Source organism: Durio zibethinus, chromosome 19, assembly GCF_047325235.1.
Source record: "Durio zibethinus cultivar Kanyao isolate XHJ-2024 chromosome 19, ASM4732523v1, whole genome shotgun sequence".
NCBI lineage: Eukaryota > Viridiplantae > Streptophyta > Magnoliopsida > Malvales > Malvaceae > Durio > Durio zibethinus.
The window spans coordinates 17,958,067-17,978,564 of record NC_143180.1 but is presented as its reverse complement, the minus strand read 5'-3'; the positions used below and the strand labels follow the sequence as shown (position 1 = coordinate 17,978,564).

At 26.8% G+C, this 20,498-nt stretch overlaps 1 protein-coding gene across 4 annotated transcripts; it reads right to left on the bottom strand.

Annotated features, from left to right (window-relative positions):
• Positions 1-7,569: 7,569 nt before the first annotated feature.
• On the bottom strand, positions 7,570-11,783 carry LOC111309922 (DNAse I-like superfamily protein). Of its 4 annotated transcripts, none has more exons than XM_089748734.1 (10): positions 11,691-11,783; positions 11,375-11,466; positions 11,197-11,272; positions 10,101-10,182; positions 9,890-9,994; positions 9,126-9,660; positions 8,824-9,017; positions 8,585-8,693; positions 8,027-8,172; positions 7,570-7,951 (listed from the first exon to the last, which is right to left on the bottom strand). In XM_089748734.1, exons 2-10 carry the CDS (start codon positions 11,438-11,440, stop codon positions 7,807-7,809), a joined length of 1,458 nt encoding a protein of 485 aa, XP_089604860.1. In that variant the 5' UTR covers positions 11,441-11,466; positions 11,691-11,783; the 3' UTR covers positions 7,570-7,806. The 4 variants fall into 4 exon arrangements, with proteins under 4 accessions (XP_089604860.1, XP_022764678.2, XP_089604861.1 ...); XM_022908943.2 differs by having other exon boundaries at positions 11,662-11,773; XM_089748735.1 differs by having other exon boundaries at positions 11,717-11,763.
• Positions 11,784-20,498: the final 8,715 nt, after the last annotated feature.

Here is a 20,498-nt window from a genome sequence, read left to right as displayed (position 1 = left end):
CAGGATCGCATAAGGCCAGGGAACACCCATAACGAAAGAAGCCTGAAGCCATTGTGAGAACTTATAGAGAATCCAATGGAAAGAGTCGTGATCGGGGTTGAGCCAACAGGAAGGGATCTCTTAGGCTCCTAATGAGGGCAAAGTAAATGTGGCTGCGAAAAGCCACTGGCCCCAAAAATGGATGGTTTGTCAAAGAAAGGGTAATGGCCTAGATGTAACCGCTGCACACTTTACACCTATGTGCATTACACACCTCGAATGGTCATTGAGGGCGAGAAAAGGATAAGGACACCATGGTGCGAAGAAGAAGGAAATGGCATGTCAAACATAGGCGCTACATGCTTCAACAAGCCAAGATCGTGAAAGCCTACATGACATGACTGCTGCACACCTCAAAGGGTCCATTGAAGACGGAGAAAGGGTAATGGCATGTCACTAACTAAGGCATTGCTTGCTAAGCATTAGTTTTATGGGAACCATCTGGGATCAAAACCAAAACAAGGAACGACTACGAAGGTGTACCGAGAACCATCATGTATCAATAACCATCGTGCGCCAAGGACCATCAGAATAAAAGTGGGACATTGATCTAGCATGTGCATGCGATAAAGGAATAACATCCCCTAGTAACGAAGGTGTTGCTAGAATGAATGGGGGAGAATGTCACGATTTGTGCGCAAGTCCTAAGACAAATGGGTCGAAAAAAGTAGCTTGTTCCAGTTGGTGAGGTCATATGGGCACTTACATTGTTTTTTCATAAAATTTATTTAAATAAATAATTAAAAAATTTTAAAAAAAAGTAAAAAAAAAAAAAAACATAAGATGGCATGTTGAGCCCTCAAATGAAGATTAAACAAAAGTAAAAATGAGTCAAATTTATATAATAAATTGATGGTGGATTGATGAATTAAGATTATATATAAATATAGTATTTTTATAAAATTAAGATATTAAATAATAACTTTATTATAATACATATGTGAATATAAAATTAAATAAATAATTAAAAATATATAATATAATATAATATATATATATAGTCAAAGAAAGGCGAAACACTATAAACCATAGACTCAATTTCGACACGATTTTGATTTTTGGTAAAATAGATCTCGATTCGATCCCAAATAAAAAATATGCCTATCAGATCCAGACGAATCAAAACCCATTAGATATAAATTGTTTTATTATCCATACTTTCATTAACATTTTTCTTAAAATATTAATTTACTAATTAATTTATTATTAATTATCTGATTAAAAAAATAAAAAAATAAAAAACGAAATAAGGTACCACGTGTACAAAAGCAAAGTTTTTTCTTAAAATTTATCTAATTAAAAAAAATGAGAGAATTACAAGCAAAAAAAGTAAAAAATGACAAAAATGCAAAAACAAAAAGAGCAAAGTTGAGTTGGCACACAAAATTAGCAATAACGAGTTTTCCTTGCAAAATTTGTATCATAAATTTATATTTTTATTTTATTTTATTTTACTTTTTTCTCTTTTCATATTTAATAATTTTTTGTTTATATTTTAAATTTTTAGAGCCAATTTGATATTATTTATTAAAAAATCTTATTTTAATATCTTTTTCTTATACAATAAAAAAACCTAAAAAAAGAAAAAAATCAAATCTAAATGTCATGTTGACACCTTCATAAATATCTTTTTTTTAACAAAATTATCTAAATAAAAAAGTTACAAAAAGATTTTATTAATCAATAATATAAAATTAGCTTGACCTATAATAAAAGTAAAAAAAAATAAAAAATATTTATTAAATGTAGAAAACAAAAAAGAAAAGAAAAGAAGAGAAAGACTAAAACAAAAAGAAAAGATTAACAACAAAAAAAAGGAAAGTTTAGCAGGTATGTAATATCTAGAATGATAAGTTTTTTGGAAAATTTTATATCATGGGTTTTTATTAATTTTGAAAAAAAGACTAAAAAAATCAAATATGGATGTAATGTTTATACCTTCGTTAATATCTATTTTAAAAATTATCAAATTAGAAAAATAATGTAACAAAAAATAAATTTTTAATAATAATATCAAATGACTCTATATTAAAAAAATTCAAAATATTTATTAAACAAAAAATTGAAAAAAAAAATTAAAAAGAAAATGCAAAAAAAAAGTGAGTTGACACATAACATACCTTTGATATCAAGTCACTAAAAAATTAAAAAAATTATTTATTAAATATATAAAATTGAAAAAAAAAATAAAAAAATGACAAAAGTTAAAAACTAATAAGAAAAACACGAGGCATACCTTTGATATTAAGTAAATTCAACAAAAAATATATAAAAAGGATTAATTAAGTTTTTCAAAAAAATTTAAAAAAAAAAAAAGAAAAAGAAAAAGTTGATTTCTCAACTTAAAATTAAAAATTATTTATTAAACACAAAAATATTAAAAATACACATGACACAAAAAAAAAAGTTAAAAAAATTATTCTCATATAAAAATAATTTTAAAAAAAGTGGGTCTCCAATTTAAAAGAAATATTCAAATAATAATAATAATAATAATAAACTAATAAAATATACCAAAAAAAAAGTCTTACAAAAAATAAAAACAGTGAATTCCAGTGAAAAAATATATTTTTTTAAATATGAATTATTGAAAAAAAAAAATAATGTAAAAAAATAACACATGTCATGTAAAGAAAAAAGCAGAAAAAGGGGATCGACATATGTAAAGGTAAATTTGCAAGATTTATATATAAGATGGATTACAAATCAATAAAAGTTCAAAATTTTATATTTATTATTAAACATAAGAGAAAAATATTAAAATAAATAAACTATCAAAACTAATTTTTAATATACATATTTATCTTAATTTCTTAGAATTATTGACATACATATATTATAATGTATTTTCATGTTTTTTATTAAATATACATGTAATACATTTTGTTTTATAAATATTATAATTTTATATTCACTTACACATTAAGGTAAAAGAAAGAATTTTATGTTTACTAATTAAAATAATTGACATTTTTATTAATTATTTTTTTCATTGCATTTAAGTAATAAATAATTTAATTTTAATTTTTTTTTGTAATTTTTGTTAATGATGAGTATCATCCTTCATCTTTTTATGTTTAGAAAAAAAATTAAAAAAATAGTTGAAGTAGTTAAAAGTTGGTGACACATGGCATTCATTAAGAAAAGTCAAAGAAAAAGTAAAAAATTACAAAATTTATATCTATACATACTATAAAAGCAATCCCCGGACTACAATTGATTGTACACATCAATGATGTCTTTCAAAAAAAAAAAGGTAAATTTGAGTACAATTTGCTTTACAGCTATTTGCAATTAAAATTGTCTTTATTTTATAAGCAGTGATAGATGAAAAAACTTTGAGAGATGTTGCAAGAGAAAAAGCTTCTAGATTTGAAAGAGAAAACCAAAAAAAAAAAAAAAAAAAAAAAAAAAAAAGAAGAAGAGAATGATTGAAAAACAAAGCATAAGCTTATTATTTTAAAGTACAAATGAATTTATTATTTTAAAGGTATGCATATTATTTTATAAGTGTTTCATTGAATAAAATATTAGAAATTTGATCTTTATATATATGCATTGTTTTTATTTTGCTATTGGATTCCTATTATGGATTATTTTAATTAATAAAATAAGATAAAAAAACATAAGAAAATCCATTAAATCTCTATATTAACAAGGAATAATAGACATTTTAATGAGCTTTTAATTGGTTTACAATTTGTTGATATTGTCTATACAATAAAGTTTAGAAAAATAGGTAATTTTTCTGGAAATAAATCAAGTTTGAGAAAGAAAGTTAGTGATGGTTCAATCTGGGGAAATGTTAGCGATGCTTGGTCCATTAAGCAGGGGCAAAACAACTCTATTAACAGCATTAGGAGGTCGCCTAAGTAGTTGATTCAATAGAGCCATAACTTAAAATGGCAAGCCTTTTTCCAATTTAATGAAACAAAATATTGGATTTTTTACTCAATATTGGTATTCTTTATCCTCACTTGACAATGACTCCAATAGAGCCATAACTTAAAAATTATATGTTAGTTTAGAGAATATTGAAAAGTATTAATTTATTAAAGCAATTGTATGAAAAATTCATGAAAAAGGATCAGTTAGATTAATAGTTAGTTTGTGTTTCTTTAAGTACAATTAAAGGTTTAAAATTTTTCTAGGGAATGATTTAAATATTCACCTTATTGGTTAGGTAATTTTCAAGTTGGCATAAAATTAAGTTAACCTGGACAGTTGCATGTTGCAATCTTATTTATTGGATATTCACCTAATTAGTTAGGTAGTTGTGTCACGGACTTAAGGAAGAGTCTCGAATCCCACATCGAACATAATAGGAGGGTCCCTGAGAAATAAAAGGGTTCACACCATCTTCGCCTTGTGAGACACCTTTTGTAGGACAAAATCGTGAGGTCAGGAGGGTCAGAGCGGATAATACCTCATAAGGGTGTGAACCGTGGCAGGTAGGTTGATCTGAGACGTCGGAAGGGTGAATGCCCGAGTTTCGAAGCCGCACGGGTTCGGAGCTTAAGTCTCGACCCGTGACAAGTGGTATCAGAGCCAACCCTAAACCGTTCGATCCACGCCAAGCACCTCAAGGAAGACAGACATGGTGGTCAGCCTCCATGACGAGGGCATCACGAGGTTGGGTGCGGGAGAATGTCACGGACCTAAGGAAAGTCCTGAATCCCACATCAAACATAATAGGAGGGTCCCTAGGGTATAAAAGGGTTCACACCATCTCCGTCTTATGAGGCCCTTTTGTAAAATAAAACTGTGAGGTCAGGGGGGTTAAAGCGAACAATACCTCACAAGGGTGTGAACCGTGATAGGTAAGCTGATCTGGGACGCCGGAATGATGAATGTCCGAGTCCGAGAGCCACACGAATTCGGAGCTTAAGTCTCGACTCGTGACAGTTGCATGTTTTAATCCTATAATGCATTTCAAATATGTTTGTGTGTGAGAGAATGAGACATTGCATTGGTGTACCAAATTGTATTTGTAAATAGATATCTGTTTAAAGTTTTTTTTTTTTTAGATATTTCATGTTTTTATGTAAGATTTTATTAATTATTGAATTATTTTATCTATTGATTTACTTTTATTAAAATTAAATATGCATCACATATTTAGAGTGTGAAGGTAACTTTATAGAACTATTTATGACATTTTTGCTATCAATGCAAAGGCTTAAAGTTGATAAACATTTTTATTTCATAAATGATTTTTAGATTATAATTTTTTAAATTTTTTTTAATTTAAGTTTACGAGAAATATAAAATTTTAGATGAATGAGTTATAGAATTAAATTTATTTATTATCATTTAATAATCAATCAAAAATTATTTTGATCTAAAAATAAAAAAAAAATAATTACAATTTTAAACCTTCTTATCTTATTGCATGTTAACATAAAAAAATAATAAATAAAAAAAAATTGTACCATTGACGAAACGAAGGCAGCCCACTAATATGGGGTGAAAAGAGGCAATTTGAGTTTTTGATTGCGATTGGTACTTTAACTGCGAAAGAGGGTTTCAATTTCAATTCAAATTTAAAATAAATAAATAAATAAATAAATAGTTTAAGAATGTTTAAGTTTCAAATTACCACAGTCAATGTGTTTGGATTAGTAATTTTGAAATCTTAAAATTATTTAAATATTTGAAGTTTTAGGTTTAAGTTCCATTATAGTTGAATTTGGTCTAATTAAATTTATTTAGTTATATGTTTGTTGATTTATTAATTAAAAATGTAATATTTGAATATGATTATAATTTTTTATATTAATAACATCATAAAAAGAATTCAAATTATTCTAATGTAATACTTGATTAGTCAACAAAATCTTTAATAAGTACTTCATTATTTAAAGGATTAATGTTATATATAGCTCTAAAATTATAATAAAATTCTAATATGGTACTTAAATTTTAAAAAATTTTAATGTGATATATGAACTATAAATTTATTAATTAATATAGTATTTACCTTTAAGTGAGAGTGAGTATTAGTCAATTTTAACCAATAAACCAATGAAAGACCAAAATTCAATTAAATCGGATCAATTTTTCAGGTTTAGCGATTTTCACAATTGAGTGGTCGGTTTGGATGGTGTAATCGATTGGTTTGCGGTTTTGAAAATCAAGAACCAAACCAACCAAAAAACTAAAAATCACATCACATGAAAGATTTTTCATAAATGGATCGATCATTTTTGCAAATGGATTGATCTATTTTGCAAATAGATCGATCCCTTTTTTAAAAATAGATCAATCCATTTTGCAAATTACCTCTCTACCTATTCAAAATCAAAATCGAAAAAATCGATTGATTTATTTTAATTCGATTTATTTTTGTTTTCACCATTTTAATCGGTTGATTAGGTTTTTTTCTAAATTAACTTACAACTGAATTAATTGACCTATTGAAACAGAATTAACCAAAATCGACCGATTGCTCACCCCTACCTCTAAGATCTACATTAGTTAACTTCAAATGGTGATACATAACAAACAACCATTTAAATACCACATTAATTACAAATTTATAGTTCAAGTAGCATATTAAATATTTTAAAATTCAAATATCACATTAAACATTTTTTTTTATAATTTAAGGATCATTTATAATATTCATCTTTTACTTAAATTGATGAAAGCTTTCCTTGTTTATAGAGTTTTGGCGATGAATGAAAAGAAAGTGTTCCTCGCTTTGTTGTCTGAACTGAATCTATTAAGAGGTTATAAGAAAATAGTTTCTCGTAAAAAAAATATGTATTGAATAAAACCCAAGAATTCTTTGTCGCTTAACAAAAAAAAAATACATGCAAGAAAAAATGGAATGAAACAAATTAATCAATCAACTCCAAGACGCTAAAAGTTAATCCTAAACAATCTTCTTTCTTAATTGACAAAATATAATCTTTCAAGACAGATTTGAAGAATGGAGAAAAGAAAATGATGGGTTCATAGTTTGACTCTCAAATCGTGTGTTTATAAATCATCCCACAATTTGGATAGCGTGATCATCTTCTATCTAATCCCACAATGGAGAAAAGAAGAGTTGTTTTACTTTGTCTTCTATCTAATCTTCATTTAACTTTGGCAAGCACTTGCCAGCTTAAAGTAGCATAAACACATGTTCTATACTCCACTCTTTTCTAAGGGCTGATCGCTCTTTAACTAGTAGCATGTAGCCTTTAATTGGTGGACAGAATAAGCGGTGGAGGGCTAAATTGCTCATTTCTGTAAAATTGGAGGGGTTTTTTGTTTATTATCCCAAAGAAAATGCATAGTTTACAATTCCATATATCATGTTTGATTCTGCAAAGACTTGGTAGAGAAGTCTTTAATTCCACAGTAGAATATAAAGAAGAAGACTGCTTCAAGCCATATCTCAGACCATAAACAAAAACTATATGTAAAAAGATGCCTCTTTGAACATGTGTGAATAGGTAGCCATTTTCAAAATTCTAAAAAGAATCTTATCCTTCAAGCTTTTCTTCCTGATTAAAGCATAAAAAAAAAAAAAAAAAGGAATTACATAAACAAACTCAAGATATTTGTTTATTTTGATTTGGATTTTTCTTTATCCAAATAGGGTTACATTTGTTATTCCTACTCATGGTATCAAATTCCAATGAGTTAACATTTGAGGTAGCAAAAAAAAAAAAAATCATTGCCAATATTTGCTCATGAAACTTGTTATTTTACCGCAATTATTTGTTGTTTATGAAGTAAAACCCCTATTTTAGTCTTTCCAAAATTTAGCAAAGGTCATCTTTTCCTTGATCCATCCTCCACTGCCCCAACACTCACCCAAAATGTTGCACATACAGGCCTATGATCTGAAAACCGGGACTCCTTCCGTTCATAAGAAAGCTGATATATTTCGCTTCCACGCCATAGTATTCTGTCACACCTGGAAACTTCAACTGTTAGAACTTACATCGGAACATTCTAGTTTGGTTAATCCTGATACATTATATATACATACCAAGCAGGCGTTCTCCTTTTGCTTTTTGTTTCTACTGTCTCTCCAGCATAAATATCAGAGTTAAGAGAGTATTTGTATGTTGGTGCAAAGTAGATTTTTCCTTCCTTCCATCCTTCAAATACTCCTGCTTCCATTTCAATCTTGAGCTGTGTATCGATATGGGAAAATAGATCCACATTAGCATACAGCGATGACCTAAATAAATGGATATTCATATTCATAGTATTGAACTTCACAAAAAAAGAAACTTGGAAAGAATTTATGGTGAGACCTTCCATTGTATTCCAAGAGACTAACATATCAATTACCGATAATTGTCAAATTCCATAATGAATGCCACTGTTTGTGCTTTATTTACTGAAAAGCATATGATGGGACATTGTATTTCCAGAAACAAACATAAGCAGTCAAAATTTATGGACTTCTAATGTGCTCCAGTTTAGTATGCATCAAGTATTAAAGAAATATTGTTCTTTTGAATGCTATCAAAGCAAAATGATTTTAAACTGTACATAAAGCCTACAAATTCTGGGTTTTATTTATGGTCTAAGAAGCTACCTGATCTTTGTTATATAATGCATCCCAGGCTTTCTCTTTTAGAAGCTTTCTGGTATCAGAGTAGCTTAAAGATATTCTGTAATTCAAATCCCCTAGCCATATGACCCGACTGGGAAATTTTTCAAAGGGAAGAAGGTCAAATAATTTGAGATCATATATGTAAAAAACTGATATCAGATTATAAGAAAGGTTTCTGAAAAACTTAAAAATCTTGGCTCAACAGTTTCATAGATGCTTACTCGTGATTAAGAATTTTCTCGGGCACCCTACTAGTAGATGTTTTGCAGATCCTTGGAAACTGTGTGTTTCTACGTATCTCTACAACATCTAAATTTCTCCGAAGTTCATCACCTTCTTTCTCTCCTGATGCCAAATGACTGCATATGAAACAAAAGCTTGTCTTGTGGAAAAGCATGCTCACAGAAATACACCCCTGCATCCACAAAAAAATTATTGTATAACATATTTGAATGGAATAAATGTTCATATAGATATCCGTATGCAAACAAAACATCTGTAGCTGATCCAGTTCTCATCTTACTTTGTTTCCAAGGCAGCCAAGGATTCCACGACCTAAGCAGGAGATCCTCATGTGGCTTACATGTTGCACAAGCTCTTTCCTCATCCAAACAGTAACAAAAATTCCAACCATTTGCTTACTTGCTACAAGGCCATATTTCATCTGGTTTGTACTAGAAGGAGCGGATATTGTAGTGACTGCAAAGCTGCTAGGTCCATCTTCATCCTCTTCTGAAGAAAATTCGTTCTCATTTGTTTGTGATTGTGGGCACCGGAAACAGAATTCTTTGCTATTCTTCCTTTCCAAGTCAGTAGGGCAGTTGCAACTCTTCAGCCTCTTCTTACTCTCTGTCCTGAAAGCCTTACTGGCCTTTCTAAGCGAAGTCCTTTGGAAAACCAGTGAACCCCCAGAAGCAGCAGTGGATCTTGATCCTCTTAAAGGCACATTATTTGCCTTGTTCAGTGACTGATTTATTAAGGCAAGCCATTTCCCTGCAGGCTCATTGTCTTCTATAACTAGCACATTTCCGGCATTCAATGGAACAATTTCCTGAAAACTAATAATTCAAAAGAATAATTTAAATTCAAACAATTGCATTTGCATGATTAAAGCATCTGCATCCAAAACAATAGTGAAATCTTATGACAAAGAAAGGTATCTTAACTTTTCTATCAGTCTCCGCATATTTTGTCATCATGAAGAAGAAATTTTAAATTCCAAAAGAGAAACTCGAAACTAAATATTAATCTTCAAATTGCAAGGCAAGACCTGAGAGAGAGAATTACCCTAGTACATATATGTCTGATTCTTCGCGGACCTGAAGAATATCATCCAGATTAAGTTTGCTATCAGGAGATTTGCCTCCTACATTCCATGTCGCAACAAAAACACTAAACAAAGCAAACAAATCAGGAAACATAACAGTTCAGTTAATCTAATAAGCAAGCCTCTTTTAAAAGGATAGAGATAAAAGGAAGATTGCCATCTAATGACTACCGGAAGGACAGATCCTCGCAAGGCACTTTTGTGCTTACACCTCTGGAAAGCAGAGGTTGAAGTGGCAAATCATACTGTCCTTCTGCAAAAATGCAAATCAATAGACAAGAAAGCTAGTAAGATACAAAGATTAGAATGAAAGTTCAAGAAGTATGGGAATTTAATGCAGTTTATGACAGGAGAAAAAAAAAAGGAACTTTCTTTTCCAGCGAAACATTGTGGCTAGAAATCTAAGACTTAACTCCCCACCAGTACTTGATTTGAAGTAAGAACAAGAATTTATAGAGGCAAAGGAAGAGAAAACAAATGCAGCACTATTATTGGATGGAAGTGGAAGTGAGAACCAGAGAAAAATATCCTCTTCTTTGCTTCCTTCCTTAGTCTTGGATAAAAGTTCAAACAAGAATATATTCTCAACAAATTGCCATTTACCCCCTTTGTATAGTCATGGTCTGTACTTGGTTATACTATATCTGTTTAAGCAATAATATTCCACTATATATCTCTTTGTTGTATAAAGACCATAAATTCCCACATGGTCATCCTTTTTCTCCATAGATACATATACATGCTTTCGTCATCATCACCGCAATTTCGAATAAATTTTGAATAAATCATCTAATCAAAAAAAAAAAGTAAAGATATAAAAAGATCCTTCCATACAAGTAGACATTTCATTAAGTTATTACTTTTCCTACTTATTTTTAAAAGTAAATGGTAAAGAACAAAATTACAATTGATTCAAAATGAACAAATGCCTAAAATCCAACATGAATTCATATGATATATAGCAAAGTAAAAATTTTTAACTTCTTAAGAAGGATACTGTTTGCATATGTATGTAAAGCTAAATGGAACCTCAGACAATAAACTGATGCTAATTGCTTTCCACAAAAAAAGGGAAGGGAATAGAATAGTGTATTTGACAAAATAGTAACAATATTTATAATATGGAAATGAACCTTTTATCAAGAACAGCTTTATTTCATCAATAATTATAATAAGAACATTCTCTGTGCCAAATGCCAATCTATCTTCTTGTGGAAGAAAATGATGATAATTGGTAAATAGTATAAATGATGCTAATAGCACTCACCAGAGGAACCAAATGAAACTTCAGCCTCTTTTCTTTGATTTCTCCCTTTCACACTAAAAATTTTACCAATCAAAGACTGAAAAATTAAAAGAAGAAAAAAGGAAAGATTAAGAAATACCATTGAAAATATTTAACAAAGAAAATAAGATTAAGTTAAATAAAAAGGAAAAGAAATTACTGAAGCCTGTTGGTTTGCCCTGTCTTGATTCATTACAGTCATGCCAGACAATCCAACCCCGATCATCAGAATCCTTCTGAAAACTTAGAAACCTGGAAGTCAAAAGAATCCAAAACTTGTAAATCAAAATAGAACAATAAAAAAGGAAAGCAAATTTGTTGACTGAATACATGCATATGATAGGAAAAAAGTATGGGTAAAAATTGAGAATTTTCTCATATAGAGGACATTGATGAATAATACAAATCAAAAAAGAAAATTAAAAAAAAAAAAAGACAAACCCATACTTTTTTTAACTCAAACATAAAAAAGTTACCAAGGAAGAATAAAACAAAGGTGTACTTCAATTCAGGACTATGAAGGAAGGAAGAATATGATCATGGCATTGGGTATTCATAGAGGAAGTCAACTGAAGCAAATATGACAATATATATATATATATATAGTAGTAAATGTATATATACAGTAGTAAATGTTTTTTTTCTCCTCATATTTTTCATGTTATTGATGAGAAGTTGGTCAAAAGAGCAAGTTGAAGGAGACAAAAGGGTCAAAGAATATAAGAGAAACAGACAGAAATGGTGGGTAAGAAACCTGAAAAATGTAAGAATGTTGGGTGATGTCTTTCCAATGTTCTAGAAATGGTGTTGGAAAGCCAATGGGCTGCAAAAATGAAGTTTGGTTTTCCAGCAAAGACAACAGTATTGGAGTTACCAAAAAGTTGTCGCCTTAGATTTATTGTTGAAGGACAAGACTAAGAAAAACCCATTTTATTTTCTTAATTTCTTTGAATGTTATAAAATATAGACGTCGGTTTTTTGTTTGGTCGGGTTGGAGAGAAAGATTTTCTCAAGAAAATAAAAGGGAAAAGAATCGGTCAAAAGTGAGGATCGAATCTCAAATGTCTCCTCAATAAAACTCCTTTTTTTTTCCGTAAAGAGTTCGATTCTTTGTTAGTTTGCCGTTTGTTTTTTTCTTTAGTTTCTTCGTTTTTGTTTGTTGTTCCCTTTGGTTTTGTTTGGGTTATGAGCTTTTAATGAAAAGTAAAGAAATTTCTTTTGTGCCAGTGGAAGTAGTGGGTACAGGCGTAAAGCCAAAAAATTTATCTTGGGTCAATCATTTTGTCGTGGATGTTTCTAAGAGCACACATTTTTTATTTTTTTAAATTATCTTTAAATAAAATTATTTAATTATTTTTATTTTTAAATTTTTGGACATACATATATGATAAGTTATACTTATCAGATTTTTACATCTGATAAGTTATATTTAGAGATATTTAGTCCGAAGAAAAATTAAATTATTGGTTAGAATTTTGTTTTCGTAATTTGATTTCTTAAATTAGTTAATAGAATCCAATAGATTAAGTATTCCAAGATTTTTAATAATGTCCAAAAAAAAAAAAAATTGATGATAGTCTTGAATCAAAACCTACCTCTCCCTTAAGTTTTTTATGATTCCTAAAAAATATAAAATTTATTTCACTTTTGACCTTAATAATAATTTGTTATAGTTTATTTTATTTTTAAAAATTAATGTAATTGTATGATAAATCAATATCCATTCTGACATAAAATATTCAGACATACAAAGCTACATTCTTAATCACATAATTAGATAAAATTATATTTCTAACTACATGATTAGACACCTGACAATAATCATGTGTATTTAAATTTTATAAATTTAAATATTTGTTTTTTATTAATAAAATTTCAGAAAGATAATATGTTTTTAATTATAAACATAGTTGAAAAATGTATAAAATAAAATTTTAATAAATAAAAAATTTTCATTTATACAACGTTGTTATTTTATAAACATAATTATATGTTATAATATATTATTAAAATTTAATTATAATAAAAATTGGATGATAAATCAATACCTATTTTGACATGCAAAGCTACATTCCTAGCCATATAATAAGGCAAAACTACATTTTTATTTACATGATTGGACACTTGATAGTAATCATGTGTATTTGAATTTTTATAAATTCAAATATTTGTTTTCGACTAATAAAATTTCAAAAAAACAATGTTTTTTAATTATAAATATAGTTGAAAAACATATAAAATAAAATCCTAATAAATAAAAAATTTTAATTTCTACAATGTTGTTATATTATAAACATAGTTATATATTATAATAAATTATTAAAAATTAATTATAATAAAAACAATGATTTTAAAAGAAAAATGTAATAAATTGTTTCAAAATTAGGATTTTGAAATTTTTTTTATAATTTCAACGGTACTCTATTTTTAACATATTGAGCATAGTTGATTATAGAAAATAATAACAAAACAAATTTTATATTTTCAATATCAACATTGTTTCTTAGTATGAAAATGTAGTAATTGATAAAATATAAATTTTTAATATAAAAATATAGTTGTTGTTAGTAAAGTCAATACAATATAATATTTATTTTGTTTTACTATATTTTGTATGTAAAAAACATAGTAATTAATAAAACTAAATTTTGGTTTATATTTCTCCATATCAAAGACTATGTTTTTTGCTATGAAAATATAGTCATTGATAAACCATAGTAATATATCACCTAAAACTGATAACATTTCTAAGATAGAAAATATTGTTTTTGTTGAAAACATTAAAAAAAATTCATAATTCAACAAAAATGATGTTTCTACAATAGAAAACGCAGTTTTTATTGAAAATATGAAAAAATATAATTTTTTTAAAATTTAACAAAGAAAACATTTTCAAGATAGAAAATACAATCTTTGTTTAAAAGATGATGTACGTAAGATAAAAATAGAGTTTTTGTTGAAAACATGAAAAATATGTTTTTTAGAATTCAATAAAATGAAGCTTTTAAGATAAAAACATGCAGTCTTTGTTGAAAAAAAAAAAAAAAATTTTAAATTCAATAAAGATAATGTTTTTAAGATAGAAAATGTAATCTTTGCTAAAGAATGATGTTTCTAAGATAAAAATTTAGTGTTTGTTAAAAATATGAAAATAATATATTTTTTAGAAAAGTAAACAACACACGTAGTCCTTAAACTTTGAGCCAAATTTTATATTAGTTTTTAAACTTAAAAAAATTTTAATTGAGTCATCAATTATCTAAATGTGTGTTAATGTAGTCCCTTCGTTTACTATATCGTTTAAAATTAATGAAAAATCTAGTATGACATGACACATAATCTTACAATCAATGACAGATGTATTATGGGCCTTCTCTTCAGCCCTAAATGGCATCATTTGTATAGAGTAAAAAACTTCAAAGTCAGCAGCTTCAGGTTTTCATTCTAAGCTTTCCTTTCTTGTCCAACCTCTTTCTCAATTCTTTTTTTTTTTTTTTTAAATCCAATAAATATCAATAGTATTAAACCAAAAGCCAGCATCTACCACCACAAAACCGTCCACCGTTTCTGTTGTCGACCATTTATCTCACCAGTGACCACCATCGATCTTTGTGCTTATGCCAAAAACTTCTTTGAATTCCCTTTTCTTTTCACTTATCGAGACCCATTTATAACCAAAATCTCACTGAATTTAGCCTTTTTTTTTCTGTTTGGAAAACCTAAACAGAACCACCAAACTTTGAAAAATTTTTTTGCTAGACCTTTCTTTTACGATGTCACTCTTTCTGTATTTGGCTTTTATTTAATCTTAATGGGTTTTGTTTTTAAGCTAAAGCTCTTGATTTTCTACAAACCGGTTTAGTTGAGGTTGATTATCAACTGTAGTAATTTGTGGGTTGTAAGCATGGATGATTTTAGGTTTACTTGCTGGTGTTGTGGGTTTCTACTAAATTAGAGTGTGAATTAATTGGGTGGTGTTTTTTTTATTGGTAAACTTTAATGGGTTTTTGGGTATGGGTTTGATGGATTTTTTGTTTGAAGGCTAATTGAATTTGCTACTAAATTGCTTGAATGTTTGTTGTCAAATTGTTTCCCCTGTGTATTGCTTGATGTGTGCTTAATTGCTTTTGTCTTTGATTGCTTGATGTTTGTCTCTCTAATTGTTTGATTCCTCCTTTAGCCAAGAATTCTTTTGCTTAAAATCAAGGACAGAATATTAACCTTATAAGTAATACAACTTTGTAAAGGTATGTGTCATGTCATGCTAGATTTTTTGTCAATTTAAATAGTTCAATAGAACAAAAAGACTACATTGATACATGTTTGGGCAATTAAGGACTCAATTAAATTTTTAAAATTTTAAAGACCAATAGAAAAAGTTTAGGGACCGCATGTGTTATTTACTCTTTTTAGAATTCAATAAAAATGATGTTTCTAAGATATAAAATACAGTTTTTATTGAAAATATGAAAAAATTTATTTTACAGAATACAAGACGACATTTTTAAAATAAAAAAAAACATAGTTTTTGTTGAAAACATAAAAACCTATTTTCTAGAATTCAATACAAACAACGTTTTTAAGATATAAAATGCATTTTTTGTTGAAAATATGACGATTCTAAGATAAAAATATAGGTTTTGTTAAAAACATGAAAAAATATTTTTTTTCAAAATTCAATAAAAATGACATTTTTAGGATAAAAAACCCAATATATTGTTAAAAACATGAAAAAGTATTTTCCAGAATTCAATAATTCAATAAAAACAACATTTTTAAGATAGAAAATGCAATGTTGTTGAAAAGACTACCTTTCTAAGATAAAAACATAATCTTTGTTGAAAACATAAAAAAATATATATTTCAAAATTCAATAGAGACAATGTTTCTAAGATAGAAAAAATAGTTTTTATTGAAAACATGAAAAATATATTTTTCAAAATTAAAAAAAAAAACGATGTTTCTAAAATAAAAATGTATATCTTTGTTAAAAATATGAAAAACTAAAATGTAAAATATCTTTATTTAATATTATTACATATAAAATCTAAAATACATTTACTTAATATTATTACACATAAAATTGGTTTCAGATTCTGCTCTCGAAAACCCCCAAGAGGGGGGTTTGCCACCCTCTTCCAACGCTTATGTTAACCTTACCGTAAAGGCCAATCCATGTGTTTTCTTTGCATAAGGATAATAACGTATTTTTTACTTATCAGTATCATGAATGTTTTATGTTATCAAGAATAATATAATAAAAAACTTTATTAGGCAATTTTACATTTTCATGAACCACATACAAAAATCTTATATTCTTAAAGTCAATAAAAATACAGGAATCACATATTCTCCTTCAATATCACTTTTTTCCTAAATTACTTTCCTTTATGAAATTTAAAATTTTGCAAAATCAAACACCTTTTTAGAGTTTAGAAAAAAATTTAATTAAGAAAAAATATTATATTTTGAAGAATTTTCAAAACATTATAAAAAAACAAAATTTATTTCAAATAATTATAAGTTCATTTACAAATTGATAAAAAAAAAAAAAAAAACTATGCATGTGGGTTTTGAGAATTTTTTTTTTTAATTTAAATGAAATGGGACAAAAATTTTAAAAGTTTTCTAATATATGAATTCGTAAATTTTTAAAAGTTTTCAAATTTGCAAATTTTGAGACTTTTAAAAACTTTCGAATAAATAAGTTCAGAAAATTTAAAAAGTCTCCAAATTTACAAACTTGAAAATTTAAAAAGTTGGAAGAAGTTTGAGAAAGGATAATTAAGAATGATTAAAAAAAAAAAAAAAGGATATGAAGAGACAAAATGAAATATGTTTAGAAATCCCCTAAAAATAAAACTATAAGATAGTTTTTTGTATTCGAATACATTGAAAAATCGTAAGATAATAAATTTTCATGAATTCGAAGATTCGGTGTAAATAATATGCTTGAACCTATCTAAAAAAATATATTGAATAAAACTCAAAACCATCATACCGCTTAAAAAACCATAAAAATAAATAAATTTTGAATAAATTATATATTTAATATCTAAATTATAATGAAATATATTCATATATATATATATATATATTGCAACTGAATATTAAAATATCAATCATGTTGATCCAAAATTTTAACATTATTAACTTAATTCTATGTAGCTTCTATCAAGTATAATTGCAACATCCAATAAGACCCAATAATCTTGAACGAGATTTTTATTTTCTAGGTGAAAAATGATTTTTTTTTTGTGCAAATTGATATATTAAGATCTAATAATCTTAAACAAAAATTATATTTTCTATGTGAAAAAAAAAGATGTATTTTGTGTAAATTGATATAGATGGTTTCATTTGATATACACATGAAATAATATTGGTAAATGTCACATATATAAATCAATTGGGGTAACATTAAACTTTATAACCTTATGTAAAGGAATGTTCCTATATTAACTATAGGACAGTAACACCAACAAGTATAACAAACCCAAATCATGTATCTGTACTTTAATCCCAAATTGATGAAAACCCTTGCTTTAAGTTAAATAATTTATTCAAATTTCAATATAAAATTGCTACAAAAAAAAAGGTATTAAACAAGACAAAGAACAGGTCTGCCCTGCCATGCCGTACCTACCTTTCTTGAACCATACAGAAGCCCCAAAACAGAGGAAACATGATTGCGGAATTTTGGAATTGCTCTCAATTCTAATGGATAATATTGATTTTAATGTTGTGTTCCATTAATTATTTTAGTTTAATATTCTTTCATTATTTCAAGACGTCCATGTGCACGGCTATCACTACAAATGCAATTATAAATCTGAGCACAATCCTTAAGAACGAGATACTTAGCCTAGGTTTAAATTTCATTATGTTTTCGATGTGATGTAATTAAATTCAATTATTTATTTTAATAAAATTCATTTAACATATATTTTTCATTAAATTTTTTTCAATTATAATTACAGTAATTTTTTTTTAATTACAGTTACAATATTTTTTATTATTATTTTAAATCTCACAAAAATTAATTTCATCGTCTATCCAAATGTAATCTTGGATATCAAATGCTTGGATTTGGTTTTTCTTACTTAAAAATCTTATATGAATAATAGGTCATTAATGCAAATGTTTAGAGTGGCATGGACTTTTTTTATTGAAAAATTTTAAAAAGTGAGAAGAGAATTGTAAAAGTGAAAGGAGAATTGTTGGAGTGGGGATAGATCACAAATTTTATAGAAAATTTATAATTAATCTACAAATCATTTATAAAGAAATATTGCTAATAGTAAAATTTGAACCTAAATCTAATAAATAAAATATTTAAATCTCATTTGTAAGCATCAACCAAAATTATTATGTGATAATAAGAACACCATGAACTTACAAAGTGAACTAACATACTTGTTTAGGTGATTAAGATCGATAAGTAAATTAGGTTTTCCTCTTTATTCTTTTCTTACTAATGGTTCTCAATAAATAAAAATTCGTAACTGATAAAAGTGAAGCAAGGATGTTAGCAAATTTCATTAAAACCCTATAAGCTTCCACGTCAAAAGCTTACCAAGCTTAAAAGACTACACAACCACTAAATCACACTAATCTAACAATAAAAAGTTCATTTGTAAGTGATTACTTTAAATTATTTAGACTCTCATGTTATTTTTTGTCAATCATGAGAAAAGATTAACTTACATAGTATAAAATTTTTTTAGTTTTACATATTTTTTCAATAATTTATTTTAATAAATCCACAAAATGAGAAAGATAAGTAAAAACAAAAATAAATAATTTAATCTCATCTCTTAGATCTATTAAAATTAATGGTTAAAAAATGCATAAAATTAAAAAAAAATTATATTTTTTAATCATTAATTTTATTATATCTAAAAAATGAGATTAAATCATTTTTTCTACTTTATACTTATCTCTCTCATAAATTAACTTATACAATATAAAACTAAAATAATTTTATATTTTTTAATCATTAATTTTAATATATTTAAGATATGAGAGAGATAAATAAAAAATAAAAAAATAATTTAATCTTCTCTTTTAAATATATTAAAATCAATTATTAAAAAAAATTTAAACTTTTTTAATTTTATACTGTGTAATCAGCCTTCTTTTACATATATACATATATAAAAGATGAATTCACTCATAATAGTATATATTTTTTGTATTAGATCAAACTTATTAAATTTAAAAATATTACTTTAATTTAATTTTAATTCAATAATAAAAAATATAAAAATTACACTAATAATCCCCGCATATATATATATATAATGTTATATGTACAAAAGAAAAAATGGAATCCAACTCGCTCCTTAAGCGAGGATCAGTTATTATTGAACGAAATGCTACAGTGCGAATATAATTAATCATTATGAACTTTTCATTTGATCACGATTATAAGGGGTCTCAGGCCGCTCAAGCCAGTTAAAGGCGTTACATACCCCATAAACACTCAGACGACCTAGGGCTAGGCTATATGATCACTGTCGCCGCCGGTTGAAACCATAGATTTTGACGCTTAAAGTTAAAACTTCATCGTAATAATTATAATTAGATCTAATTGTTCGTATTTATTTTATATAAAATATAAAAATAAAAATTCTCATATTTATACATTAGACATAAATTTATTTTATTTTATTATATTCATACACAATTTTTTAATTTTAAATTATTTTTTTATATAAATCATTATATATCATTATATCACGTCTAATCATAATTATTATATATATATATATATATATATGATATTTCTTAGCTTGCATGGCACTGAAATTTTGAAGAAGCCTCTTTCCCCTGTCCAATCCAACTAAGCAAGGAATCATCCAGCAGGACTAGGCCTTTTTCCCCCTTTTTTTCGTACTCTACAGAGCAGAAACACGTTGTTGAGCAATCATTGCTTTCATCTTTGACTCCTACAAATAAAACTGCCAAAACATCCAGCAATTCAACTATTTATATATTTATATATATATATATATATTTCTTATTTGACAAGAAAACATCAGCTTAAAAAAATGAAAAAAATTTTCTAAATGCTAAAATTTTAAATTTATTAATTATTAAATATTATTTTAATATGTAAATCAATTAAATTAAACTTTTAAGTTCAACAATTCAACTATTCATAACCTGTAAAAGCTTACTGTTTGTCAATTTAAGTACTTTTATACAATTTCCAAGCATCCAACTCATTTAAGCAAGAAAGCTCTAGTCTTGAATTGCCGAAACGATTACGATTGTCATCG

Bases quoted from the DNA above. Each gene is read 5' to 3' on its own strand.
- LOC111309922 (XM_089748734.1), bottom strand. From the start codon at position 11,440: ATGATCGGGGTTGGATTGTCTGGCATGACTGTAATGAATCAAGACAGG. The intron at 11,273-11,374 runs GTAATTTCTTTT...TTAATTTTTCAG, and splicing joins GGGCAAACCAACAGGCTTCA to TCTTTGATTGGTAAAATTTT. The intron at 8,694-8,823 runs GTAAGCATCTAT...AAAATTTCCCAG, and splicing joins GAGAAAATTCTTAATCACGA to TCGGGTCATATGGCTAGGGG.